Consider the following 24828-nt stretch of genomic DNA (forward strand, 5'->3'; position numbering starts at 1 on the left):
CCTACAAATAGGAAGCTGGTCTCAGGAACTTCCTAAAACCTTTGTAATCTTTTGAGAAGGGCATTCAAGGGGTTTGCTTGACTTGGTAATTTCCCAAGAACATCTGCTGCTCTCTTGAGTAACTTTGGGCCTTTCCCAGGAAGGGGGCAGTTCCAAAGGATTGTGAAACTGATAAACAAAATAGGTGCTGGAGAAGGAGACAGCTTATCTGTTCTCACTGTGGTCCCCAACTTTACTTAGTTGGCTTTATCTTCTCACTTCATCCCTAATGCCAGCAGGAGGCGAAACAGCTTTTCTCAACACTCGGTGCTCATTCCTGGTTTTACAAGGTCCAGTCCACCACCTGCCTGACCACACCAGGTCCCAGGGAGCAATGGACCTTAAGTCTGAATAGAGAGGCACCTGAAATTGGAAGCCTCCGTGGTTTATTGGAATTGTCATCCTCCAGCCAAGTGCCTTTTCTGCTCATGTCTGGGAGCCCGGGACAAGACTTTATTCCTTAGCTTTGAAATATGTAATACCTTCTGAGAGCCACTTTCACTGGCAGGATTCTAAATCCATCACCTCGGTTTTCTTCTCCTCTCCTGAATTGGGGTTAAGGCCTCAGCCATGACAATTTGCTGTCTTTTTTGTGCCTAGTTCACAGATGATAAATGGTAAAATTACTCATAAAGCTGTTGGATGGAGTACTTAGAGAGAAATGGCAATACTTCACAACACATCATGATGTTTTGTTTTGTTTTTTCTTTTCTTTTTAACTCGTACTGCTGCACAGGGAAAAGAACTGCACAGCTATCTGGGAAGCCTTTAAAGTGGTGCTGGATAAGGATCCCTGTTCCGTATTCCCCTCAGACTATGACCTTTTTATTAACCTCTCCAGACATTCCATTCCCACAGACAAGGTAAAACATTAATCTCTGTCTCTATAGAGATAGATGGTACATGGACCAGGTGTCTACAACCCTGGGAGACCCTGTTTCAGTATTGCCAAAAAGTCAAGCAGTAAACTCGAACTCTCTGATGAGGAGGTATCTTTATCTTGAGGGTCAATCCTGGGGCTGCTGCCTGTCTAGGCAGAAGGAAGTCTCCTAAGTCAACAAGTCTGCAGGAATCACTACTTTAGGACCTTGCCACACCTTTTGCTGGGGCTCTGCCCTTAGCCAATTCTGAATAATTTGTGTCCTAACTGGCCCCAACGGCCGAACTTTTGAGTGACTCAGAAGACCCTGAATTAACCTCACTATCTTCCCAGAAGTCCAGTCCCTCCTTTTAAGAGACCTTAAGATTCTATCTACTCAGTACCAGTTTCTTTCTTTTCTCTCTTTTTTTTTTTTAGATTTTATTTATTTGTTCATGAGAGACCCAGAGAGGCAGAGACACAGGCAGAAGGAGAAGCAGGCTTGCTGTGGGGAGCCTGATGTGGGACTCGATCTGGGAACTCTGGGATCACAACCTGAGCCAAAGGCAGATGTTCAACTACTGAGCCACCCAGGCTCCCGTAGTACCCGTTTCTTTAAGAAAACCACATGTTGGGGACACCTGGATGGCTCAGTGGTTGAGTGTCTTCCTTTAGCTCAGATTGTGATTCCAGGGTCCTGGGATCCAGTCCCACATCAGGCTCCCTACAGGGAGCCTGCTTCTCCCTCTGCCTCTGTCTCTGCCTCTCTCATGAATAAATAAATAAAAAATCTTGAAAAAACAAACAAACATATGTCTGTGTTCTGAGTTCTAATTAAATGAAAATAAATGAGAAAATCTACATAAAATGCTTGCATAGAATAATACCTTGAGTTAAAAAAATACATAGCTTTTGTTTTCTGTTTCTTTGATGACATAATTCTCAACCTGATTTTTCATTGTAAAAGCAGGTAACATTGATGTTTATGAATGAACAAATCTTAACAGCATTTTAAAATTTTTGTAAATGGAGCTGGAAGGTTCAGAGATATAATAGGTTAAAAATAATGATTTTTAAGAATATGTTGCATTTTGAACTTTATTGCCTCCCTGCCAGTAAAAACAGGAACCTTAAATTGTGTTCTCTTCTTTAGTAGATTTATTTTTTAAGATTTTATTTATTTATTTGACAGAAAGAGAGAACACAAGCAGGAGGAGAGGAGTGGTAGGCAGAGGGAGAGGGAGAAGCAGGTTCCCTGCTGAGCAAGGATCCAGTACTCTGGGATCATGACCTGAGCCAAAGACACACTTAACTTACTGAGCTACCCGGGTGCCCCTCTTCTTTCACAGATTTTGGTGTAAGTTGTTGAACTCAATAAATAGTTATTGAGCTCCTTTCATGTATTGGGCCTTGTGCTAAGGTTTGAGGGTGCTTGCAACAGGGAACAAAATAACCCCTGCCCTCAGGCATAGAACAGTTGGACTACTAAGGGTTTGATGAGATCATTAGAGGGATATTGTTATTTGTATTACCATTGTGGGAAGACACTGTAGCTTTATAGCAGAAACTGTAAAATACAATATAAAAGTAGCATATTTCTAAAGTGCTTTTTGTGGTGACATGTCATCCTGAACACAGCTGTGGAAGAAGAGAAAGGGCTTTGCTCCCCATTTTCCAGATGTGGAAGGAAACTCAGGCACAGGGCTACAACATGTCTTGTTCAAGGTCTCACATGTAGTGTATGACGGAGTTAGGATTCAAACCCAGGTCCTTTGGTCTTTTTTTAAAGTCAGGGATAAATATATATATTTATTACTGAGAAAGTACTTTATTAATGTGTGCATGATGTGGTCGCAAGGGTGGGAGAGATCATGGCACTCTGAATGGGTAAACAAAGAGAAAGAAAAAGAAAGTGCAGTTGTCAGGCAAGGTGGAGTCGAATAAGAAATGGACTGCCTGGGGACACCTGGGTGATTCAGGGTGTGAGGGTCTACCTTTAGCTCAGGGCTCAGGACGTGTTCCCAGGGTCCTGGGATCGAGTCCTACGTCAGGCTCCCCATAGGGAGCCTCCTTCTCCCTCTGCCTCCGTCTCTGTGTCTCTCATGAATAAATAAATAAAACCTTTGAAAAAAAAAAAAAGAAATGCACTGCCTGACTGAAAAAAAGATCTACTTTGATTTCATTTTCATGTTAATTTTGTGTTTGTTTTTCCTTAGTCCTTGTTCTGGGAAAACAACCACCTTCTTGTCACTAGTTATGCAGAGAATGCCCGTCGCTTTGTGCCTGTGTGCAGTGTTCTCTACGGCAGGATGGGTGACTTTCTGAGCTGGTGTCGACAGGAAAATGCCTCTGGTAAGACTCCAGACAAATCAGAAGCAAAGTCCAAACTTCTGGTTAAGCATTTCTGCTAAATGCTTTCTATGCATTTGTCTCATTTGATTTCCTCCAAATCTTCTGAGGTAGGCAGTAATAATGATTAATAATAACAATAACAGAGAGAAAGCACTTATCTTTTGCTGGGTACTCTCTCAGCACCTGACATATATTTGCTAATTTAATCGCTGCCACAGCCCCAAGAGATAGATCCTCTCCTAATCCCTGTTGTGATAAATAAGGAAACTGAGGCACAGCAAGGTTAGGAAACTTACTGAGGAATGAACAGCTAGGAAGCAGCAGTAGATTGGCTCCAGAGCACATGCTCCCATCCCTGCCCAAGCAAGTCTCAGGACTCTCATTTACCAGAAGGGGACACTGAAGTTTAAATGTTATAAAATTTCTGTTTTCTGGCTAAGGACTATCACTTTCTTGGTGTATTTTTGTTGGATTTACTTCCAAAACCAGGGCTAACTGGAGAAGGTGCTTCATCCAACAGAGCAAAAAAAAAATTTTTTTGTTTGTTTGTTTTTAAATCACTTCACTAGATCGTCAGTAAAGAAATAGCCAAGCTAAGATGCTGATGCTTGGTAGTCTGCAGTCTCACTCATTACCCAGCTGCTTGGGTCTGTGCCTTCCTCACATCTGTGCTGAGCAAAATGACACCTGTCTTCTTATCACAGATTGGGTTCTTTGTGGATTGGGTCAGCAGAACTGTGAATGTCAAACTTGTAAACACAGGCCTAATAGATTTTATAATGCCAGCAAATATTTTAAATTAATTCTTCTCTGATAAAATCTTTTTAAAGATTTAATTTATTTATTTGTTTGTTTGTTTATTTATTTATTTATTTATTTATTTATTTATTTATTTGAGTGAGTGAGTGAGCACGAGAGAGAGCATGAGCAGAGGGAGGGGCAGAAGCAGACTCCCAGCTGAGCAGGGAGCCCAACGCAGAGCTCAGTCCCAGGACCCTGAGATCATGACCTGAGCTCAAGGCAGATGCTTAACCAACTGAGCCACCCAGGTGCCCCTCTGATATAATGTTTGATATGAAACATGTTTATCTATTTTTCCCTTAGGACTCGATTACCAGTCCTGCCCTACATCAGAAGATTGTGAAAACAACCCTGTGGATTCTTTCTGGAAAAGGGCATCTATGCAGGTTAGCTTGGGAAGGATGGCTGGGGGACTGAGCAAATAAATGTGGGACCCTTGAACATGGGACAGAGGGGTTCAGAGACTGGGCCATCAGGTCATTATTTCACTTCTCCAAGCCTCTCTTTCCGTCCACGTTCACCACATTTTGATTCACTCCATCTGCTCCATAAAGGTGTGAGGGCTTAAGGAGCTTGAATACTTAGTGCAACACCCAGCAGAGCCAACACAGTGAGTGTTGGTATAGATGAGGGCATGGTGACTACTGGTACTATCATGTTGTGGCTGCTCTTAGTATTTTCAATCAATGTGAGTTTGACTGTTATGTAAATGGGGTGGCCCCTGTTTTATGTGAGGCCCTGGGATACCTGAGATCCAGATGTAGGGGTCAGAAATGTCCTCAGGACTGCTATTCATGAGAGGAGGTGATAGGAGGTGATAGGTAACAGGTGAGTGGAGGATAACCTGGAGACACAGAAATGGCCCATTACTGAAGGTCTATTCCCCAGAGCATCCTGCCACCAGAGATGATGATAGCCTATTAAATGTTAGCTCTGTTGACTAGAAGGCCAGTGGATCTCGGGGTCCTGCCACCCACCACTAGCATCTCCCTTTCAGGGCTGTCCATGTCCCTTTTTGTCCTATTCTGGATCTCTTGGGGTCCACTGAGTCCATTGTTCATCAGAGTGAGGTGACTTTGGTGAAATCCTTCTCCACGCTGTGGTTTAGAACAGGGCAGGGGGCAGGTTCCAGGCAAAAGGCACACTGTTCATTCCTGTGCTCTTCTGCTCCAGTGAGAGCACCCTGTTTGTGCTCACTACTCCTAGACTCCATTTCCAGTGCACACTCCTCAGTGAGCACTGGACTGCCAGAGCTCCTCATGGAGGCTACAGGGGCATCATCAGCTGATTGTGGGATCATAATAGCAATTCAGGGGCAATGTCAATATTCTCATAAAATAACCATATATCTTCTCAGCTGATCTGCCTGACTTCAAAGTGTGTGCTCCAGGGATGCCTGGGTGGCTCAGTGGTTGAGCATCTGCCTTTGGCTGAGGTCATGATCCCAGGGTCCTGGGGTCAAGTTCCACACCGGGCTCCCTGCATGGAGCCTGCTTCTCCCTCTGCCTGTGTCTCTGCCTCTCTCTGCGTGTCACTCATTAATAAACAAATAAAATATTTAAAAAGAAAAACAAAGTGTGAGCTCCAAAGCACCATTCTAGACTTTCTCCAACTTTAGAATGGGAATCTAAGAATCATGCTCACATCTTATGAGCCCTTAGAATGTGCTGGATTGTCTATGTACAAGGAGTACAGGTAGTTTAGTGATGAGAAGAGGGTCTGAACTGTAGCAGAGAAGTATTCAAAACATGTTAATAATTCTTATTTTTATTGTATTTTTATTTATTTTTTTAAGATTTTTAAAAATTTACTTATTTTAGAGAGCATACACATGAGTAGGGGGGCACAGAGGGAGAGAATATCAAGCAGACTCTGTATTGAGCTCAGAGCCTGGCACAGGGTTCCATCTCACAACCCTGAGATCATGACCTGAGCTGAAACCAAGAGTCAGATGCTTGGGCCACCCAGGTGTTCCAATAATTATTATTTTAAATGTTTTAATCTTTACAACAATCCTATGAGGTTAGGGACCCTTATGACCCCTATTTTATAGATAGGAAAAATGAGGCATAAAGAGATCAAGAAACTTAAGCAGACTTATTTTATTTATTTATTTATTTATTTATTTATTTATTTATTTATTTATTTATCTCTTTATTTATTTATTATCTTTCTATTCAGCTTATTTTTTTTATTTTGTTTATTTATTCATGTGAGACACAGAGAGAGACATGGAGGGAGAAGCAGGCTCCTCGCAGGGAGCTCGATGTGGGACTCCATCCCCGGACCTAGGATCATGCCCTGAGCCAAAGGCAGATGCTCAACTGCTGAGCCACCCAGTTGTCCCTCTATTCAGTTTATCAAGCAGGCTTATTCCAGAGCTAATAAGTGGAGAAGCCAGAGAGCAAATTTTCAACCACTACATCATATAGCCTTATTGTATCTCTGTATGCATTTTTTTCTTATCAATGTAATAGCTGCTCAGGATAGAAAAAGGAAAGATAATAGAAAATACAGATAAGAGAATTAATTATGTATATACTTATTGCCTAAAGGCAACCCTGTCAGCATTATGGTTTTCAGACTTGGCATTTGTGGATTTGACCATGACCACTAGCACTCACTATTTGGAAGCACCCAGAGTTATGAATGTCTATTGTTGAGGTGTGTGACATGAGGTGTATTGTTGCTCCGCTGCTGCTGGTATTGGGCATCACTTTGCTAGATAGTTAAGTTCAGTCATGGCTATCTTGGTGTTACCTGCCTTCCCAGCCCCCCACCTCTCTCCAGTATAAACATTTTATTAGGGAAATTGTATGTTCCGGTAGTATTTTGAAGTGGAGATTTGGTAACTTCTCTGTACGTATCTCTTCCTTGAGAATTTTGAGGGGAGTTGACTCACTTTTGCCCATTTATTTTTGGCATAGGAGAGCTCACGCTCTGTCTTCTTAATATTGCTTTTTGCTTTACATGTAAGTACTTCCTATGCTTTTGCAAGTCTTTTGCAGACTTTTAGTAACGGCTAGCTGATATTTCAGATACTTAAGTACTATGGGTTATTTGTCATTCCTTTGTTGTTGACTATTTTAGATTGCTTACAAACAATGGTGCAGTACACACCTTTGTGCACAATGCTTGTGATGATCCTTAGAACTGTTTACAAAATATGTCTGGCTCAGCTTATACATGGTTTGTATTCCCCTGCCTGTTGAACTTACTTGTTTGTGACTTGCACTGACCAATGAGATGTGAAAGGGAGTGTGTGTGATTTCCAGGTGGAAATGCTTAAAAATTGGTCTATGATTTGCCACTGTCCCCTTCTCCCTTCCTTGACAATCAGTGACTTTGTAGATATGGACTCTTCATCAGTTTAGGTCCTAGAGCAAGGACATGTGGAGCAAAACCCCAGTAGACTTGTGATAAAGAAGTAGGGTGAGCATGACATAAATCTTTGTTGTTTAAAGCCATTGTGATTTTGAGGTTGTTTGTGACAGCAGCATACTTTAGTCAATTCCAGCTGATATAGTGCTGGGAACTGATCATTTCTTTTTTCTCTCTCTCTTTTTTTTAAGATTTTAAGTCCAGTGTGGGACTTGATCCCAGGACTCTGGGATCATGACCTGAGTCAAAGGCAGACGCTCAACCACTGAGACACCCAGGTGCCCTGGGAACTGATAATTTCATGTGGTTTTCCTAGAGGGGATTCCCAGCCATGTAATCACAGAGTCTATGACTTTTTGACATTTCAAAGCAATTTGCTTTCCAACATATGCCAGTTGCATCCCTATCAGCTGTATGAAATATCAAATTTAGTATATCTTTGCTAATATTGAGGATTGTCAATTTAAAATAATTGCTCATTTCATGGCTAAAAAATGATGCGTTAATTTATTCATAATACTTGTTTCTTCTTACAGTATTCAAGGGATAGTTCTGGGGTCATCTATGTCATGCTGAATGGTTCAGAGCCAACAGGAGCCTATCCTGTTAAAGGGTAAGAACACCAACATCAACAAATACAACAAAGAATGTCAAAATGTTTATTTTGTTTTTTCAAATAAAAGCTTAAGAAAACTGTCTTAATCACCAGCATAATGCTTGCTTTTGTAAATTTAGGTAAAACAGAACAATTGAATGACCTGGAAGTCAGAGCCATGTCTATATATTTCTGCCACTAGTAGCAGATGAATGCATGAATGAAATAAATAACCTAAAATTTTATAGCTAAAAATACCCCCACAGAACACCCTGAAAGCTTTCCAACAAAAGTAATGTGTAAATCAACTAACAATGAAATGGGAAAAGTATCCTATTGCTTTAGGAGTTTAAGAAATGTCAGATAGCCTGGGTGACTCAGTCAGTTAAGCATCCCTGACTCTCGATTTTAGCTCAGGTCATGATATCAGGGTCATGAGATGGAGTCTGGCATCTGGCTCTGCATTCTGCAGAGTCCGCTTGAGATTCTCTCTCTCCCTCCCCCTCCTTGTATTCTCTCTCTCTCTCTCTTTCTCTAAATAAGTATCTTTTTAAAAGATGTCTTTCCTGTTTCTCAGTTTTTTTGCAGATTTTGAAATTCCCTACTTCCAAAAGGATAAAATCACACGAATTGAGATCTGGGTTATGCATGAAATCGGAAGACCAAAAGTGTAAGTCAAGGTGTTATGATGATGGCAATTGTGCAGGCATGCTTCTCTTGAATATGATACAGTCAAGTCCATTTTACATTTTCATTTTTTTGGGAAACAATTGTGTTCTCTAGTTGGTAATGGGTAAAGAAAGACAAGGTTTTGACTTTTTGGAAATGCCCCAAATCAGTCCTGTGCCCAGAGAGAAGACCTCCTTTATTCAGTTACTATTCTCAACCAAGGAAAATGGGTGTTCCTTTCTGATCTACCTGGGCAGTGCTGGATAGGAGAGTTTGTTTTGCATTCCTTTGGGTCAAAGCCAGTTTCTCCTCCTGATTTTTTGAAAGCTCCCACCAGGAATTCTCAGAATTGACCCAAGGACTATGTAAAGATTTTACTCTTAGAGAACAACCATTTCCACAACTGGACCTCTGATAACTGGCCAAGGAAACCGTGAGGTCCATATTTTCTGGAAAACCACTTGAGTTTTTATAAAGGTAAGCCTGAAGTCATTCTTCTCATCAGTGAGGAGCATTGCTGGAAAAACTGAGGTTAAGAAATGTAAGCCCAGATGATTCAGAGAAAAGCCAAGGAGGCCAAGCCTGGTTTAAGCTGTGCAGCATGATGGAGTTTCAGAGGCCAGAGCATTGTTGTTCAGAGCATTGATGAAAAGCATTTCCAACCCCAATGAGTATCCTCTGGGAGAATCTTTTTTTTTTTTTTTTATAAATTAATTTTTATTGGTGTTCAATTTACCAACATACAGAATAACACCCAGTGCTCATTCCGTCAAGTGTCCCCCTTAGTGCCCGTCACCCATTCACCCCCACCCCCCGCCCTCCTCCCCTTCCACCACCCCTAGTTCATTTCCCAGAGTTAGAAGTCTTTATGTTCTGTCTCCCTTTCTGATAGTTCCCACACATTTCTTCTCCTCTGGGAGAATCTTAGCAACTTCCCCATTTCAGGCCCCTAGAACCCTCTAAAACTCACGATATAATGAGTAGTTATTTTTTCCTGTCTCTTAGACAGGAGATTAAATTTGCAAATGACTTACTACATAGTAATACCAGGATCTGCATTCTCTTCCCAGAAGACAAATTATTTTTTATGTTGCATAAAAAACAGTGCATGTTATTTTTCTTATTTCTGTGGGAAGTTGCTCTTTGTCTAGAAATTATGCTTCCTTATTGTTTTAACGTTTCTATCAGAGAAAGCTTGCCCTTTGAACCTATGTTTAGTGAGATAAGGAAATTGCAATTCAACATTATTTTGGACCAACATCTCTGCTACAGGCGAGATTATAAAAGGGTCCAGAGCACGTGATTGGCCATTGTATGTTTGTGCCACAGAGTGGAGTTATGGGTTATGAGCTAAGGAAGTGAGGGTCCTGAACTGCTTAGATTTTAGCGGAAAAAAACAACAACAAAAACCAACTTGTGGACAAAGAGCTAAAAACAATATGGCTGATACCTGCTACTTGCTTATGGTTAGCATTGTTTTAGCTGTCATTATTCGAAATAAATAGTAAAATAATCCGTTGACCTCTATGTCCAGGTGTCTTGAAACCTCCACGTCATTGCTTTCTAAAAAATTCTCAGTAGTGAGCTTGTCCTGGAGAAGGACTTCATCCCAGATTTTGGTTATGTTCTCAAACATGATGTACACTCAACACCTTGCCCTCATCATTCCTGTAATACCTAGAATTCCACTTCTTTTGTGAAAATCCTCCAAACATTCATCTCAACTCTCTGTATACTCCCTCTCTATTAGTGTTATAGTGGGGAGGGTGTTTTCCTTTCATTCCAGGTAAACTGAGGGAGGGCCTTGCTTGTGCTATGAATGCCATGCCTACTAGCCACAGCTGGGAGTATCATATCTGTGCTATTTGCCCATGCTCAATTATGGCCACCAGGAGGGCAGGACTGTCAGTGAATGAGAATGTGGGGAAATGAACACTCACACTCTGCTCTCATAGGGTAGGCAGCATAGGGTGCAATTTGGCACTGCCTATGTTTGGAAAAGAAACAACAAGCCCGGGATCCCTGGGTGGCGCAGCGGTTTGGCGCCTGCCTTTGGCCCAGGGCGCGATCCTGGAGACCCGGGATCGAATCCCACGTCGGGCTCCCGGTGCATGGAGCCTGCTTCTCCCTCTGCCTGTGTCTCTGCCCTCTCTCTCTCTCTGTGTGACTATCACAAATAAATAAAAATTAAAAAAAAAAAAGAAACAACAAGCCCAATTAATGTGACCTCGTGTATCAACTGTATTTAAATAACAACAACAAAATAACAATAGGCCCCAAATGGAGTCATTCATCCCCACAATAGCAAACCAAGTTTCAACCTCTCCCAAAAATGTGACCTTTACCCAGTCAATCTAAAATATTCTGATCAGCAGCAGTGAGGTTGTCTACATACTGCGTCCTAGCCTTTTCCTTCTGGGCTGCCCCCAAGAGAAGATAACCTCACCTGAAACAATCCTTTCTTTTCTTTTACTAATAACTTCCTTGTCACACCCTCCTGACTGCACAAAACCTTCCATTTCCAAAGGACTCCTCTGAGTGCTTGTCTGTTTACTAGAAGGGATGCGCTCTATTCCTGATTCATTGAATAAAGCTAATTAGATTTTCAAATTTATTTAGTTGAACTTTTGTGTTTTAACACTATCAAGGAGCCTTAAATTGCTTTCAAAACCTTGGTGCCAGAAAACCTACTTCCAGGAATTTATGCTAAGGAAGCAAATAATTATGGATGTTTTGAAAGTGAAACTATAACAAGGTTAGTTTTAGTGTGACATCAAAATATAGGACTCAGGATGCCTGGGTGGCTCAGCGGTTGAGCATCTGCCTTCGGCTCAGGTCATGATCCCGTGGTCCCAGGATCGAGTCTCACGTTGGGCTCCCTGCATGGTGCCTGCTTCTCCCTTTGCCTCTGTCTCTGCCTCTCATGAATTAATAAATAAATTCTTAAAAAAATATATATAGGACTCAACCTTAATCCTCAACAAGAGGGGACTGGTTTTATGAATCATGTTCTGATTATGTAAGGGAGACCATGCAGGAATTAAAAATAATGGCAGAGAACTACACACACACACACACGGGCCAAAGCAGAATACAAAATGCACTGGACAGCAGAAGTCTATTGTTATATTTCCAAAGTCTTGTGGGAATGAATGTATTTCAAAAGTTTAGAGCAATATACATCAAAATGTTAGCAGTTAGCTCTACTGTTGTGTGAATTTGGGGTGATTTTTCTCCTTGTGTTTATTTGCATTTTTTGATAATTTTTGATTTGTATGTTCTTGTTTTCACTTAAAGCCTAACCTCATACTGCCAGTAGGCAGCACAGTGCTGCCCTGGGGCGTTCCTGAGCTGTGTTCATGGGTTGTGATGCACCTTGTGGCGCACTGTGCATGCGCCAACTTGGGACCTCCCAGTGCGCTGCATCCGTAAACTTTGGTCCTCAGCACCCCGCCTCCTGGGATGCCAGGGGTTCCCCCACAAGAGGCAGTTTTCAGGTCACTTTCCCGTGTTTCCTCAGAGAGGAAAATAACTGGGGAGGCCCATGGTCATAGGAAATTTTATTTTATTTTTTTTTAATTTTTTATTTATTTATTTATGATAGTCACACACACACAGAGAGAGAGAGAGAGAGAGAGGCAGAGGCACAGGCAGAGGGAGAAGCAGGCTCCATGCACCGGGAGCCCGACGTGGGATTCGATCCCGGGTCTCCAGGATCGCGCCCTGGGCCAAAGGCAGGAACTAAACCGCTGCGCCACCCAGGGATCCCGGAAATTTTAATTTGTCTAGAAACAGCTTCCTTTTTTCTCCTTGAATTTTACTTATATTATATGTTTTTCTATTTTAGGGAATCCTGTGGAGAAGGCAGTGTGAAAATCCTGGAAGAGAGACTGAAGGAAATGGGTTTTCAGTACAGCTGTATTAATGATCACCTGTAAGTGGTATATCATAATCAGTGTGCAATTTCAAAGGCGGAGCAGTGATTTTGGAGGGCAAGGGGCTGTTGAATGGGATCAGCTCTGAGGACCATGGGACTGTGTGGTCTGGGCTGTCAGTGGGTGTGAGGGCTGGGAGTCCCTTCTGGCCAGGGCTCTGCCTGGGTCCCACCCACTTTTGTCCAGAGGCCTTTGTAAAGATGCTTCAAGGACAAATAGAAACCTCCTTTCATGCATGCATGTCCTGTTTCCCCACCCTTGCTTATGGCAGGTGAGTAACCTAAGAAGAAGCACTGGGGTCCCCGCATCTTTGGATGCCATGAATCCTTGCCCAAGATAGGTGCTTACGGTGGGTTTGCTTGAGGTTTTTACAGAGAGAGGCATCTTACTAGTAGACCAGTAGGAAAATAATAACAGCTACCCTTGATCGAGCTCTTTATGGACTAAGCACATTATGTACTTATAATCAGGTGTTGCCTGAGGGCTTTCCTGGTTCTTGGAAATTTAAGATTTTATTTATTTATTTTGAAGAGAGAGGAAGAAAGAGCAAGCACAAGTGGGAAGGGGCAGAAGGGGAGGGGAGGGAGAATCTCAAGCAGACTCCACGCTGAGCAGCTTCTTTGCTGAAGCCTGGGCACCAGTCATCACCCGTGGGCTTCAGGTTCAACCTTCAGGCCAAAGACCTCATCAGGAGGATCTTCCAAGGGCCGCCCGGGTGGCTCAGTGGCTTAGCCCCTGCCTTCAGCCCAGGGTGTGATCCTGGAGACTTGGGGTCGAGTCCCACAGGCTTCCTGCATGGAGCCTGCTTCTCCCTCTGCCTGTGTCTCTGCCACTCTTTCTCTCTGTGTCTCTTATGAATAAATAAATAAAATATTTTTAAAAAAAGGAGGATCTTCCAAGAGAGATTTTACATCCTTACAGAAGTGGTTCCATGCTTGGGCTCTGGTGTGAGCTTCAAGGTTCAAGTTCATCTCCACAACTGCTACTGTGTATACTTGGGCAAGTTACTCTGATCAGCTTTCTCAGCTGTAAATTGGGAATGGTAATACCTGCTTCATTTGGTTGTCGTGAGGATTCAATGACATAGTCTGCGTAAAATCCATAATCAGGTTTCTTGGTACGTAGTAAGTACTCAGTCAATGCTGGCTAATATTTTTAGGAAGAAATGGTTTGTGTGTTCTTCAAGGTATGCCTTCATACTTTGTATCCCTAGTACTTGGCAGGCCCACCACAAATGTATAATGAATGAAAGTCACTTAAATAATCCCTTAGCTATTTCTTTTCATTCTGCAGACCGGTGAAGCTCTTGAAGTGTGTAGATCACAGCACTCATCCTGACTGTGCCTTGAAATCGTAAGTAGATGTCTGACCCAACCTCCTTGCTTCCTCCAGATAACTAGGCCTTTCCTTCTACAGAACACGGGTGAACTGCAGCATGACTTCACACCCATGCCCTATAATAACCTGGCTGCAGAGTAAGTTTTGTGCTTCTGCACTGCACTTTGCAGTCTCTCTGAGCCATTGGATCAGTGCAGGTTTAAGTGAACACGTGCCCAAGTGAGCTGAACTCCTGCCATGTTGGCAGAGCAGAGCCTGCCTTGATGCAGCAGTTACAGATTGTGGGTGCTCCCTCATGTCCATAGGATCCATTCTGTCATCTACAAGAGGAAGAGTATTAATCAGGGCTGCATGCCAGACACTGTGTTGTGTGCATTACATAGAATATTTTGTTCATTTTTATAACTAGCCATTGGAAAGAGAGAGACAGATGCAGAGAGAAAAGGAAGAAATATACAGTCACCTACTGGGACCAGCCCGGCCATCACCTACCTGGATTACTGAGTAGACCCTAATGAGTCTCCATGCTTCCACTTTGTCCCATCCCTCATGGCTTCTTTTAAACCCAGCTGCTAGGGTTGGCCTTTTATTTTATTTTTTAAAATACTTTATTTATTCATGAGAGACAGAGAGAGAGGCAGAGACATAGGTAGAGGGAAAAACAGACTCCCTATAGGGAGCCTGATGCAAGACCCGATCCTAAGACCTCGTGATCATGACCTGAGTCAAAGGGAAATGCTCAACCACTGAACAACCCAGGTGCCCCTAGCCTTTATTTTAATTTTTTATTAGGGAAACTTCCAAACATACACATAGAGTGTAGTTCTTTAACAATTTAGTCATGTGATTCATCTGCTCACAACTCTGCAGTTGTTCCTTCGCTGAGTCAGAGCAGAGCATCTTGCCCTGGCCCATTTCACTCAGACTTCTTTCCTGCTCCCTTCTGCTTTCTGCCCCTCAGCCACAGTGGTGTCCTGGAACATGCCAGGCACATTCTTGCCCCAGGGCCTTTGCCTACACTGTCCATTCTGCCTGGAAATCCTTCCCCTCTCTGTCCATGTGGCTCTCTCACCTACTTTATTAGCTCCTATCTTGCCTCCATGAAGTTATGTTGACCCTGGTACTTGAAATTACAGCCTGCACCATAGATTGTTCTGTGAAACCCTTTATGATACTCTATTTTTCTTTCTATAGTGTTTATCATCTTCTGACATACCTGCTCATTAAGTTTATTCTTTACTGCCTGTCTCCCACATGTTAGAACATGTTAGAACGTAAGCCCCAGAAGGAACAGGGACTTTTACCTGTTTTGTTCACTGATGGATATGCACATAGCCTGTAACCAGGTAGGCACTTAGAAATGAATGAGTGAATGAACAAATGATTGGTTTCAACTCTGAGGAGGCATGGATTTGAGACAAAGAATGTCTCAATTCAGCCAGGCAGTTGAAAGGAATAACAAATGTCCTATAAGACTTGGAGACACATCTGGTTAGTATTGTATATATAAGTTCCAGATTTTGATTGCAAGAAACAGAAACTAATAGCTCACTTAGGTGGAGAGAAGAGGAAAAAGGTTGTTGGAGGGATTTAATAGGATAGGCAATCCAGTGAGCTGAGGACTTCTTCAAAAGGCCTGGGGAGGTAGATATCCTTAGTGTTACAGTCTTTTTTTTTTTTTTTTTTTTTTGTAACTTAGGTCTTTATGGTTTTATTCCTTGTCTCCTTAAGTAGACTGTCAGCTTTCTACAGATACAGATCATGCAAAGTTTCTTTTTGTGAAACCATGGCACCCTACACGGCCATTGCTGAAACAGGCAGGTGGTGCCACCCTGGCAAACTGTGCTTCAGTTTACCTCCTCTAGTGCAGAACGTGTCAGGTGAATGAGGGTGGCTCTCCCTACCTGTCCTCAGGAATTTCTGAGGACTTTGGACATGTCGGGCTTCCAGGCTGGCAGTCTGGAGTCATCTTGTTTCCTTCCAACCACATTCCTGGAAGGTGTGCAATGTGATCCCATGGGTTAAGTGATCTCTTAAAGTCATTCAGGACTGGCTAGAGCCAGAAATATAGCCCAAGTCTGTATGTCAAGTCCTTGTTTTTCCCACCAAACCACATTGCCTCAAGATGTCACTGTGGTTCATACCACAGCAGATAAGGAAGGGATTTAAAGTACCCAATCTGATCTTTACTTTGGGCATTCTTCTAGCAATTGTTGAGTAGATTTATTCATGACAGTTCTTTCCCAATTCCATTGAATGTCAAGAATAAAACCCTCTTTCACTCTGCCAGATTTTCTTCCACTTTCTTTATCCTAGAAGGAATTTTACTTATCTTTCTCTCTCTTTCTTTTCTTTTAATTTACTTAAAAATTTTTTTTAAAAATTCCATTAGCCAACATATAGTACATTATTAGTTTCAGATGTAGTGATAAGTAATTCATCAATCACATGTAACACCCAGTGCTCATCATATCACATGCCCTCCTTAATGCCCATAACCCTGATCTCTTTTTTAAACAACTTAACTAAGAATATTGATGCATGATTTGCAGATGATCCCCCAAATGGCAAATATGGAGAATTATTTCATCTTTCTTATATAATGAGATGCAAATTTAATGAGGTACAATTTTCACCTCAACATCTTGGACGTACCTTAGCCAAAAATAGTGAAAAAAATATTTTAAGAGTGTTGTTTAATGCTTGATGCCATTGTAAATTTGTAAATTGCTTTGGGAGAACAATTTGACAATATATATCAGGAATTTTAAAAATATTCATGATCTTTGACCTAAAGTCAGACCTTAGGGTACTTCTGATACTCTCTTTTGTTGTTCTTGTTGTTTTCTAGGATTTTATTTATTTATTTGACAGAGAGAGTGCACAAGCAGGGGGAGCAGGAGAGGGAGAAGCAGGCTCCCCACTGAGCTGGGAGCTGGATTTGGGGCTAGATCCCAGGACCCCAGATCATGACCCAAGCCAAAGGCAGATACTTAACTGACTGAGCCACCCAGGTGCCCTTGGTACCCTCTTCTAAAGAAACGATTCAGAATGTGGGCACAACCTATATGCTCAAAGATGTTCACAAAAGCATTGTTTATAATACTGAATCCAAAGTTCAAGCATTGGAAGCTGGACCTAAATATCCAATGAGAAATGAGTGGTTACATCAAAGGATTACATTTACTGGATGGAATAGAATGTAAATATTGTATGTAGATTATATCTCCATAAAACTGAGTTGGGAAGAACAGTGGTGGGATAATCATGCAGCAATATGGAGAAATTCTCATGAACAATTAAAGTGAAAACATATGTAGGAAACAACCTTAAAGGCTAATAGGCTCTAGTTTTGGCCAAAAATTCAGTACAAGGGTAATCTATGGGATTGGTGATGATATGAGAAAAATAGATGTACTTATGTTATTGAAATAGGACTCACTGTGTCAGTCAGGGTCAAGGAGAAACATCAAATCTCTCATCTTGGCCCAAATTCTCTGTCCAAAATGAGTTGTCCCTCCTCTCCCAATACACCTCAGGACACAGAAGTGGGCATCCGAAGCTCAGCTTGTTTAGGAATAGTGGAGTAAAATACTTTTAATCTGCAAAAGTTTAGAATGGAAAACAACTGCTTATATAAATTCAACTCATGTTATTAATAGTTCAAGTGGTAAATTTAGGAATGACTTGCATTTTTTGGTATTTATTTTAGTTGCAACATTTTATAGGATTGAGCATATAAAATTAGCTATTGGAATAGCCATTAACTGTTTCAGACTTGGATTTTTAGTTGAAAGTTATGAGATTTTACTAAGTTTTTAGCCAGAAATGTAATGTTTAAGACAATTAAGATGAAATCTTGTCCACTTAATGGATTTACTAGAATCAAGTATTTGAGATATTGCTCATTGAAAGTAATTTGAAGTATTTAAAAAAGAAAATGTAATGTTTAAAAAGATAAATTTAAAATAACCTAGCCTAAACTAACCCGAGTTAAAAATATGCAAGGAAATTTGAGTAAGAATGAAGTCCCCTTAAAAGTTATTTTCAGGAGCACCTGGCTGGTTCAGTCTGTAGCTGGAGCTGGATCTTGGGCTCTTGAGTTCAAACCCCATGCTGGGCACAGAGATTACTTTTTTTAAAAAGTTATCAGGGACACCTAGGTGCACAGCAGTTGAACATCTGCTTTCGCCCAGGGCGTGATCCTGGGATCCTGGGGTCCTGGGATCGAGTCCTGCATCAGGTTCCCCACAGGGAGCCTGCTTCTCCCTCTGCTCTCTGCCTCTCTCTCTGTGTCTCTCATGAATAAATAAATAAAATCTTTAAAAAAAGTTATCAGAGGTCCCTATTTTTTTTAAGTAAGCTTTAGGGGTGCCTGGATGGCTCGGTTGGTTATGTGTCTGTCTTTGATTCAGGTCATGATCCCAGGGGCCTCAGATGGAGCTCAAGTAGGGCTTCCTGCTCAGCTGGGGCGTCTGCTTCCCCTGTGCCTCACCCTCCATTCATGCTCACTCTCTTTCTTTCTCTCTCTCTCTCTCTTTCTCTCTCAAATACATAAATAAAATCTTAAAAAAAAAATAAAGTAAGCTTTAGCCCCAGTGTGGGACTTGAACTCATAACACCAACATCCAGAGTTGTATGCTCTACCAACTGAGCCAATCAGGTGCCACCCACCCCCAGGTTTTTAAATAGAAAAATATGATTCATAAATGAAATAAATGTATGAGGAAATCAGGTTTTTGGATTTATAAGTTTAATAGCTAGAAAAATTTTAAACCAAAGTAACTACAAGTAGTGTTTTTTCTTTGCATGAAAGCTACCCTCAAGCATGCGGATAGGTAAAGTTTAAGTTAAAATGTGACAGATCAATGCCCAGAACATGAATCCAGTCATGAAAAGCAAAGGAAAACAAAACCGTATGTTTCTATTTGTCCATGATAATGGACATCAATGATGGAAGAGATCTAAGGAGATGAACTCAAATTGTTATCAGTGATTCCTTCTAGGAAAGGGAGTGAGAACTGGAAAAGAATGGAGGTCCTCATTATAACTGTGTTTTGTTCTGTAATATTTTATTTTTCTAAAACAATAAACAGGGGTTCCTGGATGGCCCAGTCACTTAAGCATCCGACTCTTAATTTTGGCTCAGGTCATGAACTCAGTGTTGCCAGATCGAGCCTTGCATTGGGCTCCGTGCTCAGCAGGTAGTGTGCTCTCCTTCTCCCTCTCCCTTTGCACCTCCATGTGTGTGCTCTCTCTCTCAATTTTTTGAATTAAATAGGGATTTTTCTTTCTTTGTGGTTTTTGTTTTGTTTTGTTTTTTACTTATTTGAGAGAGAGAGAGGAGAGAGAGAGGAGAGAGAGAGAGAGAGAGAGAGAGAGAGAGAGAGAGAAGGAGCACACAAGAGCCCTGTTGGCAGGGAGAGGGAGAAGCAGACTCCCCGCTGAGCAGTAAGCCTGACTCTGGGCTGGATCCCAGCATCCTGAGATCATGACCTAAACCAGAGACAGACGTTTAACTGACTGAGCCACCCAGGTGCCCCTGAAAATCTTTTTTCAAAAAGAATAAAATAAATATACCCTTGTATTATTTTAAAACAACAAAAAAATCAATTTTGAGTAAATCGAGTTAGATAGTAACTGAATCAGAAGTGCAATTGTAGAAAATGTCCAGCAGGAGGAGCCCTAGTACAAACTTGTAGGCTGCTTAAGATTATCTTATTTTTATTAAAAATTTCTTGGGGACACCTGGTTGACTCAGTTCATTGGGCATCTGCCTTCGGCTCAGGTCATGATCCTGGGGTCCTGGGATGGAGTTCCAGAACAGGGAGCCTGCTTCTCCCTCTGCCTATGCCTCTCAGGAATAAATAAAATCTTAATTTTTAAGATGACACACAATATTACATTAGTTACAGACATATTATATAGTCATTCAACAGGTTAATACATTATGCTGTGCTCACACAAGTGTAGCTGCCACCTGTTACCAGGTAAGTTTATTACACTATCATTGACTATATTCCCTATGCTGAGCTTTTTTTTCTCGTGACTTATTTGTGGCATAACTGGAAGCCTGTATCTTCCACCATTTTGCCCATCCTCCCATCCTCCTCCCATCTGGTAACCATCAGTTGGTTCTCTATGTTCACAGGTTTGACTCCGCTTTTTGTTTTTTTTTTTTATTCATTTGACTTTTTCTTTTAGATTTCACATAGGAGTGAATCATATGGTATTTGTCTTTCTTTGTCTGACTTACCTCATTTACCATAATACCCTCTAGGTCCATTTATGTTGTTGCAGATTATAAGATCTCACCTTTTTTATGGCTGTGTAATATTCCTCTGTGTGTGTGTGTGTGTGTGTGTGTGTGTGTGTGTACACACCATGTCCTCCTTATTCATTTGTCTATGGATGGACACTTAGGTTGCTTCCATATTTGGCTTTTGTAAATAATGCTGCAATAAACATGAACAGAAATGGGTGATCAGCCCTCGATTGGAGGGATAAATTGCCAAGCCAACATTAGATTGTTTCATGATTTTAAAAAATGTATCTTTTGATTGTCTTTTAAAAATTCAGTAATTTCCATTTTAAAACATCCAGTCAGTTATCAGACTCTGTTTGCTATGACCAGAGTCCATTTTTGGCCAGGTCCTCTCTTGGTGTCTTTATGTCAAGATAGGTTTTTCCTTGTCGGTTAAACTCCAATGATGCAATGTTCATCAATAGGGAAGTTGGTAGCTTTATGGTATATTCATACAGTAAGAATTCACCCATGAGGAAGAATGAAGTAATTAATATGTACAATATGGATGTATATCCAAAATATGATGTCAGGTGAAACAGGTTGCAGATTCCATTTATGCTTAAATAAAAAGATATGTGAAAGTGTGTGTAGGTGCTTGCACAATGTATGCATAGATGTCACATTCCTTGGAAGACAACTCAAATTGTCAACAGTGATTCTCTGTGGAAAGTAAGAATGGGGAGTCTAAGGCACTTTTACTTTTCATTTTATGCTTTCTGTACTATTTCATCTTTTCTGCAGTGTGCGTGTATGTATATTTTTGACAGTAGGTGCCACACACCAATACTGAAATTTTCTTTATTTCCTTTTTGATTTGTAGGGCAGCAGCATCTATTCAAAGAGAAGTCCCACCCCTCTGGTCAGAATATGGTGGCAGCCTTATCACTCCTTTCTTAGTGGCTCTGGCTTCAGCTATTCAAATGTAACCAGAAATTCAGCTATGCTGTCCTAATATCCCCCAGCCCTGAACCCTACCCTTTGCACATTCATCCTTCTTGTTCTGTGCATACCAAGTGATTCCACTGTCTGATGGAAATTCCTACTGGAAAAATAATATCCTGAGAGGGGTTTTCAATGATACACATGCTCGAAATTTCAGAGACAAGAAATTCATCTAGTCCTATTTAATAGGTTAAAATTGCTGGATTAGAATTAAAGCAAATTATTAGTTTCTTATTTCATAATAGTACAAAGCATTGAGACCCAGATTATTGCTGTATAAAAAATATTTTTAGGAAATTCTAATAGAACTAAATTTTGTATTTTTTCTGTATTTTCCTTTATCCTCAGCAGGACACACTGCATGCTTATTGATAGCTATATAAATGTGTATATGCATATATTTGGCATGCAAAGATTTATATATAAAGATGTTCATTTAGGAGCACCTGGGTGGCTTGATCAATTAAGTGTCTGACTTTGGCTCAGGTTGTGACCTCAGGGTCCTAGGATCGAGTCCTGTGTCGGGTTCCCTGCTCAGCAAGGATCTGCTTCTCGTTCTCCCTTTCCGTCTGCCCCTCCCCCTGCTCTCTCTGTCAAATAAATAAATAATTCAATTTTAAAAAATGGTTCATTTAATGATTATTTATAATAGAGTGGGGGCTGGGGAGAAACTCACAATGTCTGATAACAGACAACTGTCTTCATATGGTTTGGTATATCCGTAGCATGGAATATCATCCAACTGGTAAAAGTCATGTTTACTAACCCAAATATCCTTCAGTTGGTAAATGGATGAGCTAACTGTGATACATCTATACAGTACTCAGCAATACTCTCTATATATTTAGCAATAGAAAGTAAACAGCTATTGGTATATGCAGCAACATGAGTAACACTCAGATGCACTGTGCAAATAAAAGAAGCCAGACCAATAGGCTACGTATTGTATTATTCAACTTATATGACATTTTGGAAGAGGCAAAACTGTAGGAATGGAGAATAGATCAGTGGTTGCCGGGGATTAGGACTAGGGGGAATAATAACTACAACGGGACAGTGTGAGGGAATTCTGGGGCAATAAGAAATTGACCTGTATCTTTAATGTGGTGGTAACCTGAATTTATGTATTTGCCAACACTCAGAACTGTACATCAAAAAGAATAAATTTCTCTGTATGTAACTGAAATGTTTTCAAAGAACATTTAATCACATAGGAAAATGTCAACAATAAATAATGCAAGAAATAAGATATAAGACCTAAAATATAATACAAATGTTACATTCTATTAGGTAGGTGTGTTTGTATGACACACATATTGTAAATGGATGAAAGGAAAAGCAATAGGGCAGCCGAGGTGGCTCAGTGGTTTAGCGCCGTCTTCAGCCCAGGGCACGCCCTGGAGACCCGGGATCTGTCCTACATCGGCTCCTTGCGTGGAGCCTGCTTCTCCCTCTGCTTGTGTCTCTGCCTCTCTCTCTGTGTGTGTGTCTCTCATGAATAAATAAATAAATTCTTAAAAAAAAAAAAAGCAAGAAAGGAAAAGCAATAAACCAAAGATAGAGCAATTATCTCTGGGTAGTGATCTTATCAATGATTCCTACTTTTGACTTTTGGCTTTTTGTATTTTCCAGATGTTCTCTAATGAGCATGCATTACATTTATAATCAGAAAAAGAGAAATATGCACACACATACACACATGCACATATCATTATATGTGTGATCATTTAAACTGACACAAAACATTTCCAGAAGACAAAAACCAGCCCAAAGCTTGTTACAGAGGGATCCCTGGGTGGCTCAGTGGTTTAGCGCCTGCCTTCGGCCCAGAGCATGATCCTGGAGTTCCGGGATCGAGTCCCACATCGGGCTCCCTGCACGGAGCCTGCTTCTCCCTCTGTCTGGGTCTCTGCTTCTCTCTCTCTCTCTCTCTGTATCTCTCATGAATAAATAAATAAAATCTTAAAAAAAACCAAAAAAACATTGTCACAGACACCTCTCTGTTCTCATTTGTTTCCTTATGTAAAGCAAGTGAGGGAAGATATGAAAACTCACTGCTTCTGATGCCCGAGCAGCCAGAAACTGGCAGAGGGTGGGAGCTTTTTCACCTCCTGGAGAGCCTGTAAATCTCCCTAGCGGCAGAGAGATTGCCCAAGGGTAGCAGAGCCATTCCTCAAATATGCAGTCCCGAGTCCAGGGCTCTCTCCTATTCTAACGGACCTTGTCTCTCCGTCAGGCCCTCCTGACAGTACCAAATATTTGCTCTAAAGTTGGAAAACTGCACAGCTTGATGATCGCTGTGTATAACATACACACGCATAACATAACCCCATGAATATCTAGAGTATCTCAGACACTGCCCTAGGCAGGCCTCAGTCTCTCTCATTGGGAATGACACCAGGACCTCTTGACTAGTTCCTTGTGCCTTCCATCTCTTTCTCCCCTGGTTCCTCCTCTCCCACTGTTACCCCACCCTTGTGGCATCCATAGGCTCATTGGCTGCACCCTGATGCTCTGGTAGGAAAGACCAGAGAACCTCCTTGACCACTATCATCAGCCACCTTCATTATCATCACCATCACCATCACTATCACGACTACAGATAGTATTTATCGAGTTCCTATCATCAACTGGGCAGTGTTACAAATGTTTGATAAATGATTTAATCATCCATAGAATTATCACTATCTCTATCACTATCCTCATTTTGTAGACAAGGAAACAGGCCTGACAAAGTTAAATCACTTCCTCAAGGTCACAAAGCTAGTAAGTGGAAGGGAGTTTTTGCAACCAGAGTTGGAGTGCTTTACCAATCTGCTGTCCTAAATAAGATCCCACAAATGTTAAGAATCCCTGAATGTGTTCCAGAACCATCTAAACTGGCTCCTTCCTCTATCAGTGTTCTCAATCTTTGTGAGATTTCCAACCCTGCTATCCATATACCATCTTTGCTTTTGCTTCTCTCTTGCACTTTGACACAAGACAGTCTCTCTTGTCCCCATACTGGACTTCCCTTCTGTCTATCTTGCATCTCTCCTCCTTGTCTCAGCATGTTTAAGGACACCTGTCAGGGTAACATCCTGCTTTCCATCTCACTTCCAAGGGCTGACATTGTTATACCCCCTACTCAAACCACCTGAGCACTGCAGGCAGAAATTAGACTTACATTTACATGGCAATTAGGGGTGCCTGGGTGGCTCAGTTGGCTAAGCATCTGCCTTCAGCTCAGATCATGATCTCAGGGCCCTGGGATTAAACCATGAGCCAAAGGCAGACGCTCAACTACTGAGTCACTCAGGCATCCCCCTATGGAGTTTTCGAGAACCCTGGTATTTTAATGGCTGAATTTTGGGACGTTTTCTCTTTTTACATAAGCCTTAACTACTTGTAGCTGTTGGCATGCAATATCAGTCCATGGATGTCTTACTTTAGCTTCAAAGGATATAACTGACCAAAGTTTATATGAGAAAGAAAGAAAGAGAGGAAGAAAGGAAAGAAGGAAGAAAGTGGGAGGAGGGAGGAAGGAAGGAAAGAAAGGAGAAAGAAAACCTTTGTAATTTCAAAATCCTGCCTTAGTTCACCCGCCATGACAAATCATATCCCATGACAA

The 24828-nt window shown here is 41.4% G+C and overlaps 1 protein-coding gene across 3 annotated transcripts in view; it reads left to right on the forward strand.

Moving 5' to 3' along the window:
* BST1 (bone marrow stromal cell antigen 1) overlaps nucleotides 1-21855 on the forward strand; it is a 37491-nt gene extending 15636 nt beyond the window's left edge. Inside the window, exons 2-9 of one of the 3 annotated variants that reach the window (XM_055326662.1) lie at nucleotides 776-902; nucleotides 3115-3250; nucleotides 4355-4437; nucleotides 7969-8045; nucleotides 8605-8697; nucleotides 12544-12630; nucleotides 13925-13984; nucleotides 21097-21854. In XM_055326662.1, the coding sequence (XP_055182637.1) occupies nucleotides 776-902; nucleotides 3115-3250; nucleotides 4355-4437; nucleotides 7969-8045; nucleotides 8605-8697; nucleotides 12544-12630; nucleotides 13925-13984; nucleotides 21097-21202 (769 nt within the window). In that variant the 3' untranslated portion in view covers nucleotides 21203-21854. Of the gene's footprint in view, nucleotides 1-775; nucleotides 903-3114; nucleotides 3251-4354; nucleotides 4438-7968; nucleotides 8046-8604; nucleotides 8698-12543; nucleotides 12631-13924; nucleotides 13985-21096 lie in introns of all 3 variants that reach the window. The other 2 variants (XM_055326663.1, XM_055326661.1) reach the window with 2 other exon arrangements.
* Nucleotides 21856-24828: the final 2973 nt, after the last annotated feature.

The sequence above is a fragment of the Nyctereutes procyonoides genome, unplaced genomic scaffold (genome assembly GCF_905146905.1).
Source record: "Nyctereutes procyonoides isolate TBG_1078 unplaced genomic scaffold, NYPRO_anot_genome, whole genome shotgun sequence".
NCBI lineage: Eukaryota > Metazoa > Chordata > Mammalia > Carnivora > Canidae > Nyctereutes > Nyctereutes procyonoides.